The sequence below is a fragment of the Leiobunum rupestre genome, chromosome 1, assembly GCF_980474605.1.
Source record: "Leiobunum rupestre chromosome 1, qqLeiRupe1.1.hap1, whole genome shotgun sequence".
Classification (NCBI taxonomy): domain Eukaryota; kingdom Metazoa; phylum Arthropoda; class Arachnida; order Opiliones; family Sclerosomatidae; genus Leiobunum; species Leiobunum rupestre.
Genome location: NC_143384.1, coordinates 20496939 through 20515937, shown reverse-complemented (window position 1 = coordinate 20515937; position 18999 = coordinate 20496939). Strand labels below are relative to the sequence as shown.

General features: G+C 37.9%; 1 protein-coding gene and 2 non-coding genes across 3 annotated transcripts; all 3 read left to right on the top strand.

The window, feature by feature from the left end:
• The first annotated feature begins 614 nt into the window (after nucleotides 1-614).
• LOC149961298 (uncharacterized) lies at nucleotides 615-15290 on the top strand. The gene is made up of 8 exons (XM_090160790.1): nucleotides 615-828; nucleotides 897-902; nucleotides 10590-10778; nucleotides 10845-11646; nucleotides 11692-13233; nucleotides 13295-13666; nucleotides 13735-14289; nucleotides 14380-15290. The coding sequence occupies exons 1-8, from the start codon at nucleotides 615-617 to the stop codon at nucleotides 15095-15097; spliced, it is 4398 nt and encodes a 1465-aa protein (XP_090016916.1). The 3' UTR covers nucleotides 15098-15290.
• TRNAG-UCC (transfer RNA glycine (anticodon UCC)) lies at nucleotides 4661-4732 on the top strand. The gene has a single exon. It is a non-coding gene; the product is annotated as a tRNA-Gly (tRNA).
• TRNAG-UCC (transfer RNA glycine (anticodon UCC)) lies at nucleotides 5810-5881 on the top strand. The gene has a single exon. It is a non-coding gene; the product is annotated as a tRNA-Gly (tRNA).
• Nucleotides 15291-18999: the final 3709 nt, after the last annotated feature.

The following is an 18999-nucleotide window of genomic DNA, read 5'->3' as shown; positions in this document are numbered from 1 at the left end:
GAGTTCGAGTATCTGACCTCTAAAATTGTCGAGTACTCGATGCTGATCGAGTACTCACACAGCCCTATAAATAATCTAAAGCCTATTAAAATTCCAAAAGCCTCACTTCTATTAAAAACAGCGGAGCAGACGACGGAATGCGGGTCATCTGACATTTTTACGCACGTGTTTTGTATTTTTATAAAAATATTTCGCGATTCTCTCGGTAGGAACGCTGACGGGCGATGCAAATTGTATTTTGCTTAGGTTTCGAGTGCAGTAATGATTTGTCCAAACCTGAATACATCCTTGGTACAACACAATATAACGCTAAACCAACACTTTCAGTCAAGTTAAACACTCCAAAAATTGATATAAATTCCACTCCGTGAAAAGAAAGGTTTACAAGCAAACAAAGAAAACATACGTAATATAATTATAGGCGTCAAAAACGCCGTTTGAATCAACAGAAAATCAGTAGAAAATGACGCGTGAAATAACGTTAGTATTGTGAAATTAAATGTGTAAAAAAATAACTCCCTATAAATATGAATATCTAGATCGGTTTAAATTCAGTCTACCAAAAAGGTTTCAAGTAGGAACAAAAACCGAACGTTGTTCGATAATATTCAACGATGAAAAGTGGTCGTTTGCGTCTCATTTACGGAGTGACCCTGGTGGTCATCGTCGCTCTGCTGATCCGGGACATCGAGACGGCCGAAGACGGCCAATCCCTGCCCGAGCTAAGCAAGGAAGCCTGCAACCGCAATCGACGGAATAACACCAACGTCAATAGTACCGCTGATGGCGGAGAAACTGAATCTGATTCCGAACGACTTCAAAGTCGACGTAGTCGAAGACGGAACAGAAATTAAATCCATTTTGGATTAATGAATTATGTTATGTATTTTTTGTAGATTTATGTACGGGGATTTCTATGGAATAAATTTGCTGGTTTATATTCATATTTGACTCGATTTTCTATGAGGTTTTTAGAGAAAACGACAGAAAATTGCACCACCCAAGTCATCTAGCGACTTCCAATGCCTTTAAATCAGGTGGCCTTGAGTAGGAGGGTGGTGGCAGGCCCTTCGTGCCACTAGGCCCGTAACCAGCCGCCAAAACTCGGGGGCGCTCACATTGTTTTGGTGGCCTATGTATTAAAAATCGAAAATTTTAACTCCCACACCTGAAATTAGTAAATATATCGAAATTGACTTTATTTTGTTATTTTTTAAGTTAAAAACATAATCTTTTATTTAAAATACACGTCGATTAAATACTAAGCATGAACCTTAGACCAAGAAACACAAGGACGTCTCGCTCATAGCTTACCTTACCCAACGCTTTATTTTTCGGCGGGCCTTTGTTGCGGCTGCGGTGGGGAGAGGGGGGTTAGGTGATACAGATAGTCAATAGGTGCCATCCATGAGAGATAAAAATAACGTTTTTTAAAGAACTTGAAAAAAATAATCAGCTAAGAGTTACATATTTTTAAATTATTTTTTTTTTTTTTAATATTTTAGAGACACAAATATTAAAAAACATACCGGAAATTTCGTTTTTTTTTGAGCCACCGCTTTATTTCCCACGCTGGTTTTCAAATCTCTACGTAATTATTATTAATTACTAATTAACAATAACAACAATTAATTAATAACTAATTAATTATTTAATTAATAAATGAATAATGAATGAATTAATTAATTAATAATTAATTAGTAATTAATAATTAATTAATTAGTAATTAATTATAATTAATTAGTAATCAATTAATAATTAATTAGTAATCAATTAGTAATTAATTAGTAATTAATAATTAATTAATTATAATTAATTATAATTAATTAGTAATTAATTATAATTAATTAGTAATTAATTATAATTAATTAGTAATTAATTATAATTAATTAGTAATTAATTATAATTAATTAGTAATCAATTAATAATTAATTAGTAATTAATTATAATTAATTAGTAATCAATTATAATTAATTAGTAATCAATTAATAATTAATTAGTAATTAATTATAATTAATTAGTAATCAATTAATAATTAATTAGTAATCAATTAATAATTAATTAGTAATCAATTAATAATTAATTGGTAATTAATTAATTAATTAGTTATTAATTAATTATTAGTAATTAATTAATTATTAATTAATTATTAGTAATTAGTTATTAATTAATTAATTATTAATAAGTAATTATTAATTAATTAGTGATTAATTAATTAGTAATTAATTAATTAATTATTAATAAGTAATTATTAATTAATTAGTAATTAATTAATTAATTAGTAATTAATTAATTAATTAATTATAAAAAACTGACTGTGCATTTGTAAGTATTTGGCATTTTACATTTGGCATTTTGAATTATGGAAAAAGTATTTGGCATTTTACATTTGTTTTTAGACACTCTTTTACTAAGGGCAATATTAAATTACGTCACAAATACTAATTTCCCCCCGAAATACAATAACGTCACGAACCTTAAAACTAACTAAATTAGTTTATAACCTTAAAACTATTACATTTCTTTAAAAATTAATCATGGTATTATAAATGTTAAAAACAATTATTAAGATCTAATACATCGGAAAATAATTTATAATTTAGGTTTCGGTATACACCATAGTTATAAGAAATGTATATAAAGGTCTAGATAAATTTCGGCGCGTCTAAGCCTTACATAAAATACGGAATTGACACCTAGCAGACACAGAGGAAGGCACGAAACCAAGAGCGCGAGCTCTACTAGCATTTTCGTACAAAGTGCTTGACCTTTCCGCAGGCCGTAGTCTTTAGATAGCACGAGCTTTCTTACCGATAGATAGCGCCTTATAAGGATAGCCTGCAGAAATTACGCGTTTCTGCTAGCTGTCACCTCCGTATTCACTCCCTTTGAAATATTTTATCTAGACCTTTATATACGTTTCCTATATCTATGGTATACACTCTTTTATATCCTTATTTGTGAGAGCTGCCATTTTATTACAGGTCTGATTTCAAATAGGGCATGCGAGGCCGCTTCACGTGGTCAAGTGCACGCGACGTCTCGAGCTGATGAGCACGTGCAGGCGCCCTTGCCTGTACTATTTTAAATTAGGCCTGTAATGAAATGGCCGACTTCGTAAAAGAGTGTATAGGTATATTATTTGTGACGTCACCCCTCCCTTCCCCCTTGAAAAATTTAGTGTTCACCTCTCTGAAGGGTCGGACATTGGCCAAAAATACCAAAATCCCAGAATTTTCTTCTCATGGACTTTATATGGAAAATCCTTCCTGGATTTAGTTAAAAATCCAACATCCAATAGTCCAAAATGCCTTGCCCAACTCCCCCTTACTGCATTACGTAATTTGTGAACGTCTCCTTAACAGCCAATCACAGAGTTTTACATATTTTACTTTACTATTGATAAATAGATTGTTCCGGGATTTCGGAGTAGGGTAAGAAGAGTAAGACTATGACGTCATTTTACTCCGATTCTGTGCTGGCGAATAGTTCGAGTCGGAGTACAAACGTTTTTCCAAAATGGCCTTTTTAGCGGATAAATTCTGGCTAGCAGACGACAAAATCCGAATAACTCTCTTTACACCTCCTTTCCAGAAGGAGTAAAAAGAGTAGCCCTAAAACTCCGGAACAAGCGAATAGTTTATGGGCCGGAGTAATTCTCATCCCCGGAACAGGCGAATAACACGTTTTAGGGTAAAAAGAGACACTTTTAGTCCGTGAACCGGCGAAAAGAAACCACCTAGTAAGGCACAAATTACAGTAATAAGTGTGTACTTATTACTTGATGGGTCTCTGACCTTTCGTCGGGCCTAAACTGAACTAAAGCACATTAATTAAAATTAATAAAAAGTTAAAAGTTAATCCCACTATTTGGCTTTCCGTTGCTACGCGTTTTGAAATTATTAATGTTTAGGCTTAGTTTCTCTTTTCGGTGTTATAGAGTAGTAGCACTCCGTAGCTTTGGCCATGGCCGCCATTTTGGTCGCCAATTTTCTATTGGAAAGAGCATGGGTGACGTACTAGGACGTCACAGTGCCATTTCTCTATAGTCGCGAGCCAGATTTCCCGCACGGTTTCCCGCACGGTACTGAAGAGTCCCAAATAGGACGAAACCGGTCTACCGTTGGAATTTCTGGCTAATTTATTTAATTTAATGTAGTTTTGCACTCGAAGATCTATTTGGTCCGAGTTTCGCGTTTCAATTTATTCTCGAGTATTTCGTAAGTTTTGAAATTTCTTTAAATTTGTGAGGGTTTAGTTTTTTGCCCCCTTTTTATTATGGAATTTTCTACTTTTTAACGTAAGTTTAAGATATACATGGAATTTTCCAAATACTGTTTTTGAAGTTAATATTCTGAATAGAAAATATTACACTTAAGTGTCGCTATTTATGGAACGTTGATTTTTTTAATTGAATATTAAGTTTCGTCACAATAATTAAATTAACGAAGTACCAATTTCGTCACTAATTCACGTTTAAATTCACGGTAAATTAAATTTTATTGAAAATTTCACGAATGGTGTAGTTTGTGATACTAGAGTGAAGTATTTTTAAATTTTTTTAAACATATAAACGCATATATAGGGAAATGATGTGTGTAGGGTACATTGAACTTGAGCTCTTTTATCCAATAATAAATATGATCAAACTTTATACAGGGCGATGGTGGTATAGAGGTTAGCATAGCTGCCTTCCAAGCAGTTGACCCGGGTTCGATTCCCGGCCATCGCAGAGGGATCAATTTTGTTAATAACTTATTAAAATTTGTCGAATAATTAAGTGGGTTGTTATTAAGGCTGATGCAGCCTGTATGGTAATATTATATAAACTGTTACATTTGCAAAAACAGTCGTAAAGATTCGGTTGTAAATTAAAATAAGTTTATAATTTTCTAATAATATGTAATTTTATTATATTTATATTTACAAATTACAACACTAATATATTTTTAACGTAATTTAAGATATACATAGAATTTTCAAAATACGGTACTTTCAAGTTAATATTTTGAATAGAAAATATTACACTTTAGTATCGCTATTTTGCACACTTAAAGTTTCAAATGGAACATTGAATATTTAGTTTCGTCACAATAATTAAATTAACGAAGTACCAATTTAGTCACTAATTCATTTTTAAAACCTTAACGGTAAATTAAATTTTATTGAAAATTTCACGAATGGTGTAGTTTGTGATACTAGAGTCAAGTATTTTTTAAATTTTTAAAATAAATGATTAACTTTCCTGTAATTCAATTTTATTAATTTTCGCACTTTTTATTTTAGAACATTTTGTTTGATAGCAATCGTAAATCCGAAAAAAAGCGAAATTACTTCCCTTCAGTTTTTTAAGATCTATTTTTTGATACCATTTTTATGATTTTTGAATAATTCGTTCTCGAGGTTATTCATGAATCACGTTAGTTTCAAAGGGCTTGTCAAATTGACACACCTCACTCATTGTCGAACACCTTGCCCAAAAACCATAGAACTATTCAACTCTCAACATTTAAGTTTTAATAAATTTTCACACGAAGCTTATAAAATTAAGTTTAGACTCTCAAAGTTCTTAATTAATTTAAGTTCAATTGATGAATATTTCTTCTAAAATAAGAAACGGCATGCGTGGCCGACTCTTTCGGGATGTTCAGTCAATAATTATATCCAGCCAATCTGGTTTTGGTGGGACTCTGACGTCAGGTTGACGTAGCCACTGCTCCATATAACACAATAGGGAAATGGCGTGTGTAGGGTACATTGAACTTGAGCTCTTCTATCAAATAGTAACTATGTTGAATTTCAGTACAAGGCGATGGTGGTATAGAGGTTAGCATAGCTGCCTTCCAAGCAGTTGACCCGGGTTCGATTCCCGGCCATCGCAATGGTGTCATTTTTGCTAATATCGTATTAAAATTCGTCGAAAAATTAAGATGCAGCGAGTATAATAATATTATATAAACTGTTAAATTTGCAAAAACAGTCATAAAAATTCGGTTAAAAATATGTTTATAATTTTCTAATAATATTTAATTTTATTATATTTATTTTACAAATTAATATTAGCGCGTGGGTATACTAAATAATATATATATTTAACATATAATATTAAATTTAGCATTTTAAAACCCGCGAAAGTCTAATTTAAATTGTGGTTATTTAAAAGTTGAAATTTTGTATAACTATATTTTCTAAAATATTTTATGTAAACTTTCAGCTTGGCGTCATATAGTGTAGAATTACGAAATTTAAATTTAAATTTTAGTGTTTAAAATTTCAAAAAAACGATTGAATATTATAAAAACGTTTACAGTTTCAGATGCTTCATCTCCTACTAGTTCTTCAATTGCTGAAACCACAGTTGCACTCATAACTTGAGTGGTTAATTTTACCCTCATAGCGTAAAAATGGGTCCCATCCCAAAGATACGTGGTTGTTGGTTAATTTTGGGCAAAGTCGCAACTGTGTTTGGCAATCTTTATTGCACATGTTCCCACTGAATCAGCTGGCCCTTTTTTCTAAACAACCGAGCGTTCTTATGTGCACTGTTTGCAAAACAATTGCGGACTGTTTTGATTAAGTGTGGAGGATCCAAAATAAAAAAAATATTGGCCTAGGGTCATTCATTGGTGCGTACAAATTATTAATCTTGTTGTGGACCCCAATATCTACATGATTCATCGCTGATGACAACCAAAACTTTGATAAGATTGTTCTCGAGTATTTCAATAGCTTCTTCTATTATAGAGTAATTCCTCGCCCGACATATTATGAAATGGGATATATAGCCTAGTATGTGCTTGAAGTTTGTTGTTAATCCTCTAACCATTATTGTCATAACATGTGATGCTAAAGGAGGGTCCATGGAGTCTCTACCATGCAGTTTCAATTTTCAGTTTGTTTCGCAAACGACTAAAATTTTCGCATTGCTGGACTTTTTACATTGTGTTTGGTTACTTATCACCGTATGGATTTCAATACATTTGAAGAAGCGAGTGTAATAGTGGAAGAGTATAATGAAACGTGTCTAGAAATAAGAAAGCATTTGGAAGAAATGGAAAAGCATTTAGAAGAGTGGAAATTAAAGTTAGAAGAAACTAGAAAATATGTTTATATTTTTCTAATAATATTTAATTTTATTATATTTATTTTACAAATTACATGACTAATATATTTCAAATTATTTTTAATATTAGCGCGTGGGTATACTAAATAATATATATATTTAACATATAATATTAAATTTAGCATTTTAAAACCCGCGAAAGTCTAATTTAAATTGTGGTTATTTAAAAGCTGAAATTTTGTATAACTATATTTTCGAAAATATTTTATGTAAACTTTCAGCTTGGCGTCATCTAGTGTAGAATTACGAAATTTAAATTTAAATTTTAGTGTTTAAAATGTCAAAAAAGCGATTGAATATTCTAATAAAGTTTATAGTTTCAGATGCTTCATCAGAGATAAGTGAGTGCGTCTACCGATAAGGGGCACCTGCGGGCGGGGGAAACGGGCCCCTATAGGGCCCCCTTTTGCGGCAATATTCGGCGGGGTCAAAAGGTTAGCTGATTTACGATGTTAGGTCAATAGGTTATCTGCCCCTATGGACACGATGCAAACAGCCGTTAAATAGGTGTGAAACGGACCCCCTATAGGGGCCCCATTTTGCGTACATTTTCGGCAGGTCAATAGGTTAGGTCAATAGGTTAGATGATTTACGATAGGTTATCTGCCCCTATTCCGCAGGTGGTGTGGACTGACACGATGTTATGCAAACAGCCGGCCAGTCATAGTTAATAGCTGGAGGCACCCCATTTTAGGTCAAAAGGTTAGCTGATTTACGATGTTATAGCCCATAAAACCCAGGTGCTAACCCATTATAGGTCAATAGGTTATCTATGGTGGTGACACGATGTTATGCAAACAGCCTACCCATCATAGTTAATAGCTGGAGGCACCCCATTTTAGGTCAAAAGGTTAGCTGATTTACGATGTTATAACCCATAAAACCCAGGTGTTAACCCATTTTAGGTCAATAGGTTATCTGCCCCTATGGCGGTGAAACGATGTTATGCAAACAGCCTACCCGTCATAGTGAATGTCGAGTTGGTTGGTTTTCGCCGACAAACACTTTCGGGCCCCTAAGGGTAGCGTAAAATAGCGGGCGGTCATCGGTAAAAGTGTTTTGGAAAAAAAGAGCAGAGTGTATACAAATTATAAGGTTTTATTTATACATTCAAAGTTACAGTACATTAAGCGGATGAAAAACGCTTAAAGATAAAACAATTTATTTTTAATATATTTATGGTTGGTAAATACCATAGTAAACAAATTGTAAAAGTTAAATACACAAAACATATTTTGGTTGGCCACTGTTTCTTTAAAATCGTCAATAATTTTAAATGCTGTTACGTAATTGGACGCATAGCGGACAACGGTATCATACCTTTCATGTTCATCCGATAGAAATAAATTGTTGGGTGCACATGGTTCTTTATACAATATTTCGTAAATTTTACGATAATTATCGGTTATAACGTAACCCATTAATTCAAAGAGTTTTTGGTTCACTTTAAGGAGTTGAATGTGCGAATTAATGAAATATTTGAGTCGGTCCAATTCTCGAGTTTCCGGCGCTTTGATTACGACCGACGCTTCGGATATCGTGCTTTGCAAGGTTAATTCTTTTTGGTCAGACATGGCGGCGGTCACTAGCGCGTCTGATAACGGGAACGGTGATCGAAAGGGCAGCCTTTGTGGATCATTTATTTGTTCCCAGTGGCCGTATAAATCATCCCAGGCGCGCGAAGACATTTCAAAGGCCTGGTGTGTGATTTTATTGCATAGAGCTACAGATATATCGAGCTCAGACGTAAAACCCGTAGTAACGAAAAGCTCGGATGAAAGTGAATACCGAGGGTTAACTTTCCGCTGAGTCGGATCAAATTTAGACATTTTAGTGGGCCCAGGAACGTTATCTACACAGCTTCGTTTAGACATGATGCTCGAGAAACGGTTTGTAGTGTACTGCCGATGGATGACGGGGATGAATCCCTTATATAGCGATAATAATTTGGTGACGTAATCAGGATGATGTAATGGGTTGACTCAATGACTCACGCGATTAGTCAAATTTTGCGGTGTTATGTGTATAGCGACGGCCATATTGGTAAACCAAAGAGATAGAAATTCTACAAGTCCCATTAAAAGTAAAATCAACGCGATTAGTAATGCGTTTTTAGGATTGTTCGCGATAAGCCGACTAACGGGAGAGGCGGGGATAGAACCTTCCATACCGGAAGTTATCGTTAAACTAAATTTATCAATAAACCAAAAAAGGGATTTAAACGTTATATATTTTATAAAAAACCAAATGACATACAAAGTATTAAAATAAACAAATAACTAAAATAAACAAATGACTAAAATATACAAAAATAAATATTGACAAATAACTAATATATAGAAAGGAATTATTTACAAATGAAAAATACAAACGAGAAATGAAAAAAATATATACAATAATTAAGAGGATCTATTCCACATAGTTTATGGGGCTACATAAAATTCTACGCGCAACAACATTCATTTATAACCATTTTTCGACAAAACGTTTGTCCCCAAAAAATATCTAACAGTTTGAAACGTCTTTTTTTAAAAAGTTTTTGAGCATATAACTCTTTCACCATGACCATCCTTCGACGCTTAAAAACAGCTGTGAAAACAATCGCTTTTTATAAACATTTCGGTGCACACTATTTTAACAATACCCGATTTGACGCGTCAAGTTAAATTCAGGAGTCGCGCGTGGGTCTTAATTTGCATCGTAAAAAAGGTTAGGGTTGACACAAAAAAAGAGCCCCTAAACCATTTTCCCTTCAAAGAAAAAGACCGTAGGGGCCTACATTGTTCAATTAAGACTCGAGCGGCGTGGCCCCCAAAGGATTCCACCCTAAGGGTTTGGTGTCTAATAAAACAGCGGCTCGTAAAAAAAATTGGGGCCGCTCGGAGAACAAGAAGGACACAGTCAAAAAGTTTTTTTTTGTATATTCATCCAGCTTTGTCAAAATAGTCAAAAGAGTTTTCTGCGGCTCTTTTGAAAAACAACTATTGTCAGCGATAAAAGGATGAACAGCCACCAAATTTATGGGTCTATCATTAAAGTAGCCCTTGATCCATCCTTAAATTTATGGGCTTAAAAAACATTGGGTCCATCTTTTAGAAAACAATCGAGTTTTATATAATAGAGTTTCGACTTAACGACGTGATATTATTTTTATACAGCCTCAAAAGATACGTATAAATAGAGCCCTATCGGCCAAAGAAACTTCACTAATCAGCGGAATTCTCTAGTTGGAAGTCGTTTTCTTATCGCCTAGAAAAAATGGATAGCGAAAGCTTATGTTGGTTTCTAGACGATTTGGAGGTAAATAGACCCTGGTCCGTACCGCAACTACTGCAATTTTATTTCGGAATATGTTTATTTTTAAATTTAGAGCCGGGGTTTGCACCAAATAAGTTACCCGCAATCTTTAGCCGTCTGAGTTTTAAATTAATTTTGACGGTTATTGAAATTTTTGAAACTGTTCAAGCTATCACCCACGTTCCAGAAGCGTGCCAAACGGTAGCCGAACTCCGATTATTTAATCAAGCATTACCGCCTCGGTTAGGCGAAATTATTGAAGCGAGATATAATAAGCGGGAAAAAGAATTACTCGAACTCGAGTGGGATGCCATGTTGGGTGCCGAATATGACGAACCTGTGTTGGACTACCTGAAGAGTAAGTTTTTTTTCTCTCGTACCGAAAAATATCTAAGAAATTAAAATATATATTTATTTTTTATAGACGCCCCTGAAATTGTCCCGGTGGATGATGCTGAACCCCGTGAATCCGCCGAAATGGTGGACGACTATTTCAACGACCTACTTAACCAAAGCGGTTACGGGGAGGCGGAGGGAGATTTCCCAATTGTGGGGTATATTGATTTTGAGGACCCTAATTGCGTAATTTTGGGTCAGAATGAAAAACAGTTCCCGAACTTCAATATGACGGGAATTGAATTGGAAGCTGAAATATCTAATAATATAGCGGAAGGGCTTGCCAGGGTCACTGAACGGGTATTACGCGATGTAAACCCCGCTGACATGGTACAACTAGTAATCCGTAGTTCGGCGCTGGGTGCGGCGCATCCCGATATAACCATTTCATTTAGGAGACGTGACCAAATTGATATCGAGGCCCTTCTCGACGAGATTTCAGAATCTATATATTCAGATGAGGAAGAAGCGTTTTTCATGGCGCCCGTTAATTTAATATTTTCCATTGTCCGTCTCCCCCAAGGCGGTGGCCGTACAAAACGGAAACGACTAGAGACCTTTGCCCTGTTTTCTAGAAATAGACAATCAATTGTCCGTATTGCGAACAGCGACTCAATCTGTCTCGCTAGAGCTCTTTGCGTCGGTGTGGCGCTGTGTAAATATCAGAATGAACCCGAAAACAAAAGACTAAAAACGGTCTATGAAACTTTGTCGCATACCAAAGAAAACAATGTGGCTCAGCGAGCCGAGGCGCTCCTCCTATGCTCCAAATCGGGTGTCCGACCTAATAAAGAATGCGCGTCGCCCGAGTCGATTAGAAAATTTAGAACGTATCTCAAAGAATACGATATTTTAATCTATCAAATTAAAAACAGCTGGCCGACCTTGGTGTACGATTCTAGAGTAAGGGGAGGTATGGACAGAAAACGTATTGTACTTTTAAACGAGGGGGCGCATTTCAATCTAGTTAAAAAGCTGGCTCCCTTATTCGGGAAAGAAAAGTTTTGTTCAAAGTGTCTCGAGGGGTACAGACAAGATAGCACCCACGCGTGTTCAGACTATTGTTTCGCGTGCTGCAGGGCCATAAAATGTACCGGAGATATAATAAAATGTACCGACTGTTTACGTAAGTTTACGGGTGTCGATTGCTACGCTCATCATAAAATAAAATTAACAGGCGATAAATTATCATTATGTCAAAATTTATTTCATTGCACGGAATGTTCGATTCTAATCGATTTGACTAAACGCGACGGCCAGCTGCATTCTTGTACCGAACAGTATTGTACCGTTTGTCGTAAGTTTTCCCCCTCGGGACATCAATGTTACATCCAAGTAATAAAAGAACCGCGACGCCCGTTACCCCGTTTCGATTCCAACGGTCAGCCCACTCAAATGTGGATATTTTACGATTTTGAAACGGTCCAAACCAAACGGCACCCCGATAAGAAAAACTGTTATATTCATCAACCCATTTTATGCGTGTCGGAAACTTATTGTGTCGCGTGTGTTGATACCCCCGACGTAGCATGCAGATTTTGCGGCGTTCGCCAACGACAATTTCTGGGTTCAGATTCCGCGCGAAACTTTTTCGAATATTTAAGAACACTGGCTCGGATAAGAAGAGTGACCGCGCTGGGACATAATGCGAGTAATTATGATACGCAACTCCTATTACAAGTTATAATGGAGAGTGCCGACTCGTTTGAGCCCGATCCGATAATAAATGGAACTCGCATCTTGCAACTGAAACTACACAATTTAACTCTATCGGATTCGTATAATTATATACCCATTCCTCTGTCGAAATTCGCGGATACGTTCGAGCTGGGTCGCGAATATACGAAAGATTTTTTCCCTCATTTTCTATTCAACGTAGTTGATAATAATTTTGACATTTACAAACCCGAACAAACAAACTACGTCTCGGAGAACTCGCTGCCCCCCTTGGAAGCTTACGGGGCCCAATATTTCACGGCGAAAGACCGCGAAAGTTTTAACAAATGGTACGCTCTCGAATCCGAAAAGAGTTCGGGATTTAATTACCTCGAAACGTTAAAACTCTATTGTTCTAGAGATACCCACATATTAGCTAAGGGTTGTTTAAAGTTTATGAAACTATTTCAAGACTTGTGCGAAGTTAATCCGTTTAGCGTTGGTGTGACTATCGCGTCAGTGTGTAGTTACGTGCTAAGGAAAAAATTTTTGGAGCCAGAAACGATTGGCATAATACCGGCTAATTTGTATCGGTTATCCGAGCCTCAATCCACCGAGGCTTTAGAATGGCTGGCTTGGGAAGCGCATGTCCGGAATGTTACCATCGTATCAACGCTGAATGGTCGAGAACCGCGTGCTGGAAAAATTAAAATTGATGGTCTAATCGGTGAGAAAAACGCTCTACAATATCAGGGCTGTTGGTAAGTATTATTTTAAAAAGTTCGAAGAGACAAAATATAAACAGGTTTTTTTTCATTAAAGGTATCACGGTTGTAGGACTTGCTTCGGGGACTCTGTAAATAGGAACCAGCCATTATACGCTAACGCGAGCGATACCCTTAATACACGATTTTCCAACACGATGCGGACAACCAATAAACTTAAAGAAATGGGTTATACCGTCATTCAACAATGGGGTTGCGATTGGATTTTGGAAAAACAACAAAATCCAGCCATAAATGAATTTTTAAAAAATTCTAATTTTTCGGAAACTTTAACTGAACGTTTAGACCCGCGAGCCGCTTTTTTCGGGGGCAGAGTATCAGCCTTACGAACGTACTGTAACGTTGAAGGGACCGACGATAAAATATTCTACGTGGACATTTGCAGCCTGTACCCTTTTATAAACAAACGGTATTATATCGAAAAATATATATATATATAACGAAAACAAATATTTAAGTGTGTTTTCCTTTTTATAGTGGCAAAGTCCCCGTTGGTCATCCGACAATTCTGCTCGGTAGCGATATTCCAGCCATTGACGATTTTGAGGGATTATTGTTATGTAACGTGCTCCCGCCAACCAATTTATTCCATCCTATTCTTCCGTATCGGACCGTTAACAAAAAGTTAACGTTTACCCTATGCCGGACGTGTGCCGATTTACGGTATCAGGGTGACTGCGAGCATTCTGACGACGAAAGAATGCTTAAAGGCGTTTGGGTAATCGACGAATTAAGATGGGCGGTAAATCGCGGATACAAAATTACAAAAAAAATTGAGGCCTGGTCATACACGGTGACGCAATACGATCCTACAACGGACAGCGGTGGGATTTTTCGAGATTACGTTGACTGTTTCCTAAAAACCAAGGTGGAGGCGAGCGGCTGGCCGTCAGATTGTCAGACCCCCGAAGCCCAGGCTGAATACATTGCGGCTTTCGAACGTCATGAAGGGGTCAAATTGGACCCTACCAAAGTCTCCAAAAACGAAGGTCTTCGAGCCATCTCGAAATTAATGCTGAATTCCATGTGGGGGTCTGTATGGATTTTATTACCCCCCCCCCCCCCATTGGGGTTATAAATCATATTAGGTAGCGTGATAGATATTAAAACTTTTTTTTCCAGAAAACTCGGTCAGCGATCCATTGTGACCAAAACTGAAATCGTTCGCGAACCCAAAGTGTTCTTTGAACTGCTATCAAATCCGGAAATCAACGTAAAATCGGTTTTGACAGTCAACGATACGACTCTTCTAGTGAAATCAGCCCCCATCAAGGAAGCGGAAATCCCTCTAAAACATACAAATTGCGTAATAGCCGCTTATACAACCTGTCAAGCGAGATTAGTTTTATTAAAATATCTTGAAATAGTCGGAGAGAACGCGTTATATTTGGACACTGACGCCCTCCAGTACGTCTCGAAACAACCCCTTATAACTACGGGCCATTATTTGGGCGATATGGTCAGCGAGTTATCCGGTTATGGAAAGAATTCGTTTATTTACGAAGCCGCGTATGGCGGGCCAAAAAATTACTCGTTTTGGGTGAAAAATCCGGATACGGGCGAAAAATTTAACGTTACGAAAGTGAAAGGATTTCGAATTAATGTCGGTAATCAGCATATCATTAACGGCGAAAATTTAAAAACTATGCTAGGAGTGACTGACGAAGAAACTGAAATACCGGCGGCGTTTGCCGTGCCTCTGCCCAAACAAATACGTCGACTTCCGGATCATACGCTCGTTAGCGTCGACTTGGAAAAAGCGTATCGGCCCGTAATGGATAAAGTTCGGGTTTTATCGAATTACCGAACAGTTCCATTCGGATATAAAATACGCGCTTAAAAAAACCTTCGCTCTTATGCGGGCGAGCCGCGGGTCGAGAGGCGCCGGTCTCCGCGAGTCGCCGTCTCGGCGTTCGAGAGAGAGAGAGAGAGAGAGGCGCGCGCGTTCTCTCTCTCTCGATCCGCTATCCGCGCGCGTCGGGGTCACGAGGGGGGTGTGTCTCTAGCGCGCCGGCTGCTTTCCACGTGGCAAGGGGGTGTGTCACGGGAAAACGTGTTGTGTTATTGTCAAAAATAAAAAATATTATATATAAAAACAAAATGTCCATTTTATTTCATTCTGGTTTCAGCTACGCGGTGATAATGTACCCTTTTTATCACAGTTGTAACATCATACTTTGCGGGCCTAGCCAAAGTGGTAAGACATATTTCGTAGAAAAACTGATTAAACATTTAAAACAAATGTTTGAACCTCAAATTGAAGAAATCCACTGGTTTTACGGCGAGGATCAGCCAGGATACGATAAACTTAAAAAATATAACGTTATATTTCATAAGGGTTTACCCGATCCTGACTTATTTGACGGCTCGAAACGGATACTGGCGGTTTTAGACGATTTAATGGGGGCGGGCCAAAAGGGAGAAGTTGCCCAATTGTTCACCAAAGTCTCGCATCATCGTAATGTTAGCTTTATCTACATAAGTCAAAATTTATTTCATCAGGGTCGCGGGTGTCGCGAAATTTCCCTCAATGCGCACTACATACTTTTAACGAAAAATGTACGGGACAAAACACAGATTAATTGCTTGGCGCGCCAAATGGCCCCTGATAATTCCAACTTTGTTATCGAAGCGATTTCTGACGCGACTAAGGAACCAAACTCTTACGTATTGATCGACCTTCAGAAAGATTGCCCCGATTCACATCGGATCAGAACTAATATTTTCCCCGGCGAGCAAGTCTCGGTATACATTCCGAAATAATACTTTTCCGAGGGGTGGTTAGTTACCACACACCCCCCCAGCGAGTCGAATTCATTCGATGTACAATGTCTCGACGAGTCAGGTCGCAAAAACATCTGCTCGAATCGATCGGCAAATTAAAGGGCGTTAAGAGACGTAATATTTTAATTAACGCCAATAAAGAGTTGATCGAAGCAATATCTGATTGCGTGTATAATACTCTTATCGGGAATATACGTCTAACCACGCGGCAAAAACTACGATTAAAAATACACCGTAAAACGTTACGCAAAATTGCGCAGAAAAAATTGGGCTGGCAAACTAAAAAACGAATATTATTAAATCAAAAAGGTGCCGGATTTTTCTCGTTTCTTCTGCCTATTGTGTCGTCGCTCGTGGGAGCCCTAACAGGTTGAACATAAAAAATGTTAAGGTACTCGAAAAAAATGACTTTAGCGCCGATTACGCCACCCCATCAACAACTCAAACCGGATATTGACACGGAAATGGCGGATATTTTAAAAAGCGAAGCGCTCGATGACAGGACCAAGTGGAAGATATACGAAGAGATGCTACTAAAAAAGCACGCTCGAAATAAACCGATTGAAAATAACGATACGCCCAGTTACGAAACATTAGTCAATCTGTTCCCGCTAGGATACAGAGCGAGCGCCCGAGAGATATTTAATCATTTGATTTCGGACAGCGGTCGACTGCGGTGGGACAGCCAGGGGCAGATTTTATTAGACGGTGAAATACAAACGGATTCTGATATTGTTGATTTAGTATATTATCTAATAAGTCCCCACGCGCCGAGACCCCAGAGTTGGTCAAAATTTAATAACCTGGTGGGTAAACTACGGAAAATCACCCCTCAAGCCTTCCCCACCACCACCCCATTACCGTCTACTTCGTTCCTAACAGCTTCCGCCCCCCCGGGCCCCCATCTTTCGCTCGCCTCCTCCAAACGAAAGAAAACTTTGCCGTCAGCGGTCGGGCCTAATTCTTTCGCGACACCTCGACAGTCACCGAAACTTTGGTCGCCTACTATTAAGAACCGTTTACGTAAAAAAAAAACGCCGAGTGCCAAAATTTTGAAATGGGAGAGTTACCGATAAACGTAACGACTAGACTTGAAAAAATATATTTCGATTCTCGTAATCCAGCTAGCTACGGGGGTGTTGAAAAATTATACGATTCTGTCAAAGAGCTCGGAATATCTCGGGAGAATGTTGAAACGTTTTTGCAAACTCACGACGCCTATACGTTACATAGACCAGTTATTCGAAAATTCCAAAGACGAAAGATTCGTGTAGGAAACAGACTAGACCTCTATCAGACTGATTTGGCAGATATGCGGTCTTTAGCGAGCGACAATTCCGGATACACATTTATTCTTACTTGTATAGATTGCTTTTCGAGAGTGGCATTTGCCGTCCCCCTAAAACGTAAGACCGGCGCTGAGGTTGCCCGCGCCCTGAAAATAATTTTTAAAGAGCGGGGCAAGCCCCGCGCTATACAGTTCGACCGTGGGTTGGAGTACGTTAATTCGACTGTTTTAAAACTCCTAAAAGAGGAGGGCATTAGACATTACCATTCCGAAAATAGCGACGTTAAAGCCGCGATGGTAGAGCGTTTTAATAGGACCCTGAAACAGCGCATGTATCGTTTTTTTACTCATAAAAACACGCGACGCTATCTCGACGAGCTGCCCAATTTAATTCATTCGTATAACGCCAGTTATCATACTGCAATTAAAATGGCTCCCTTCGATGTAAACGACAAAAATATTCTTCAAGTTTATAGAAATATTTACAAACCAGGGCAGTCCCAGCCAGCCGCCCTCAAGCCCCGAAAATGCCGTATCAAAGTCGGCGATTACGTAAGGATTACCCGAACTGCCAGACCGTTTTTAAAAGGATACAGCGATCAAAATTGGAGCGCCGAAATATTTAAAGTTATTTTCAAGAATACTAAAAGACCTCTTCAATTTAAGCTCGTTGATTTGGCTGACGAACCCATCACGGGATATTTTTATTTCAAAGAAATTCAACGAGTTATAAAACCGGAAGAATATACAATTGACAAAGTATTAAAGAAGCGACGCTCAAAGGGTAAAGTCGAATATTTCGTTTCTTGGTTAGGGTATCCGGCTACATTCAATTCTTGGGTTTCTGCTAAAGATGTCCGAAGCCTTTTACCTAACGATACCCAGTAATTCAAATCTCGAGATATTTCCGAATAATACGGTAGCCTGTTTCACGATAAAATTACCCGAACCTATCGAATTAAAGGGGGGGTGGGAAGTTGCGTTGGTGGAAATATTGTATCCCTTTTCGTTTTACAACGTGTTGCCCTATGACAATTACGTCTATTTCCGCGTTAATCCCGCCCAACATGGGGGACAGTCTGACCCTAAAATGGTCGGGACGATGCGAGAAATCCCTCCGGGGCATTACTTGAGTATAGACCATTTACTTAAAGTAGTAAACGACACCGCGCTATGCACCGCCGCTAATGTGTGTCTTACCCACGATCCGCTGAACGGACACGTGGCGCTGGTTGGAAAAAATATTACCCCCTATGGCGTATTTATGAGTGACGGACTGAGCAACACGCTAGGATTTGAAAGAACTAAAACTATCGCGGGCAGAAGCGAGAACCCGGCTCGCTTAAATTTCCACATTCCGCCCCAAATCTTCGTTTATTCCGATATCGTCGCTGATCAAGTGGTGGGCTCGTCGCTCGTCAAATTGTTAAGAATAATAGCGGTTGACGAATCAGCCCGATTTGGTACTCATATCGAGAAAACATACATTTCACCGCATTACGTGCCCATTGAGAAGAAATACTTTGATACTATTCAAATAGATCTACGCGATGTTTATGGGAAACCAGCTCCTTTTGAGTTTGGCAATCTAACAGTAAAACTTCATTTGCGTCCAAGATGCCCTTAAGACACGTTCTTGAAAAAAGACGCTGCGTAGCGTGCCCGTACGC

Coding starts and splice junctions, on each gene's coding strand:
- LOC149961298 (XM_090160790.1), top strand. CDS start 615: ATGAAAAGTGGTCGTTTGCGTCTCATTTACGGAGTGACCCTGGTGGTC. Junction 13,234..13,294: donor CTACAATATCAGGGCTGTTG/GTAAGTATTATT, acceptor TTTTCATTAAAG/GTATCACGGTTGTAGGACTT. Junction 13,667..13,734: donor TACCCTTTTATAAACAAACG/GTATTATATCGA, acceptor TCCTTTTTATAG/TGGCAAAGTCCCCGTTGGTC.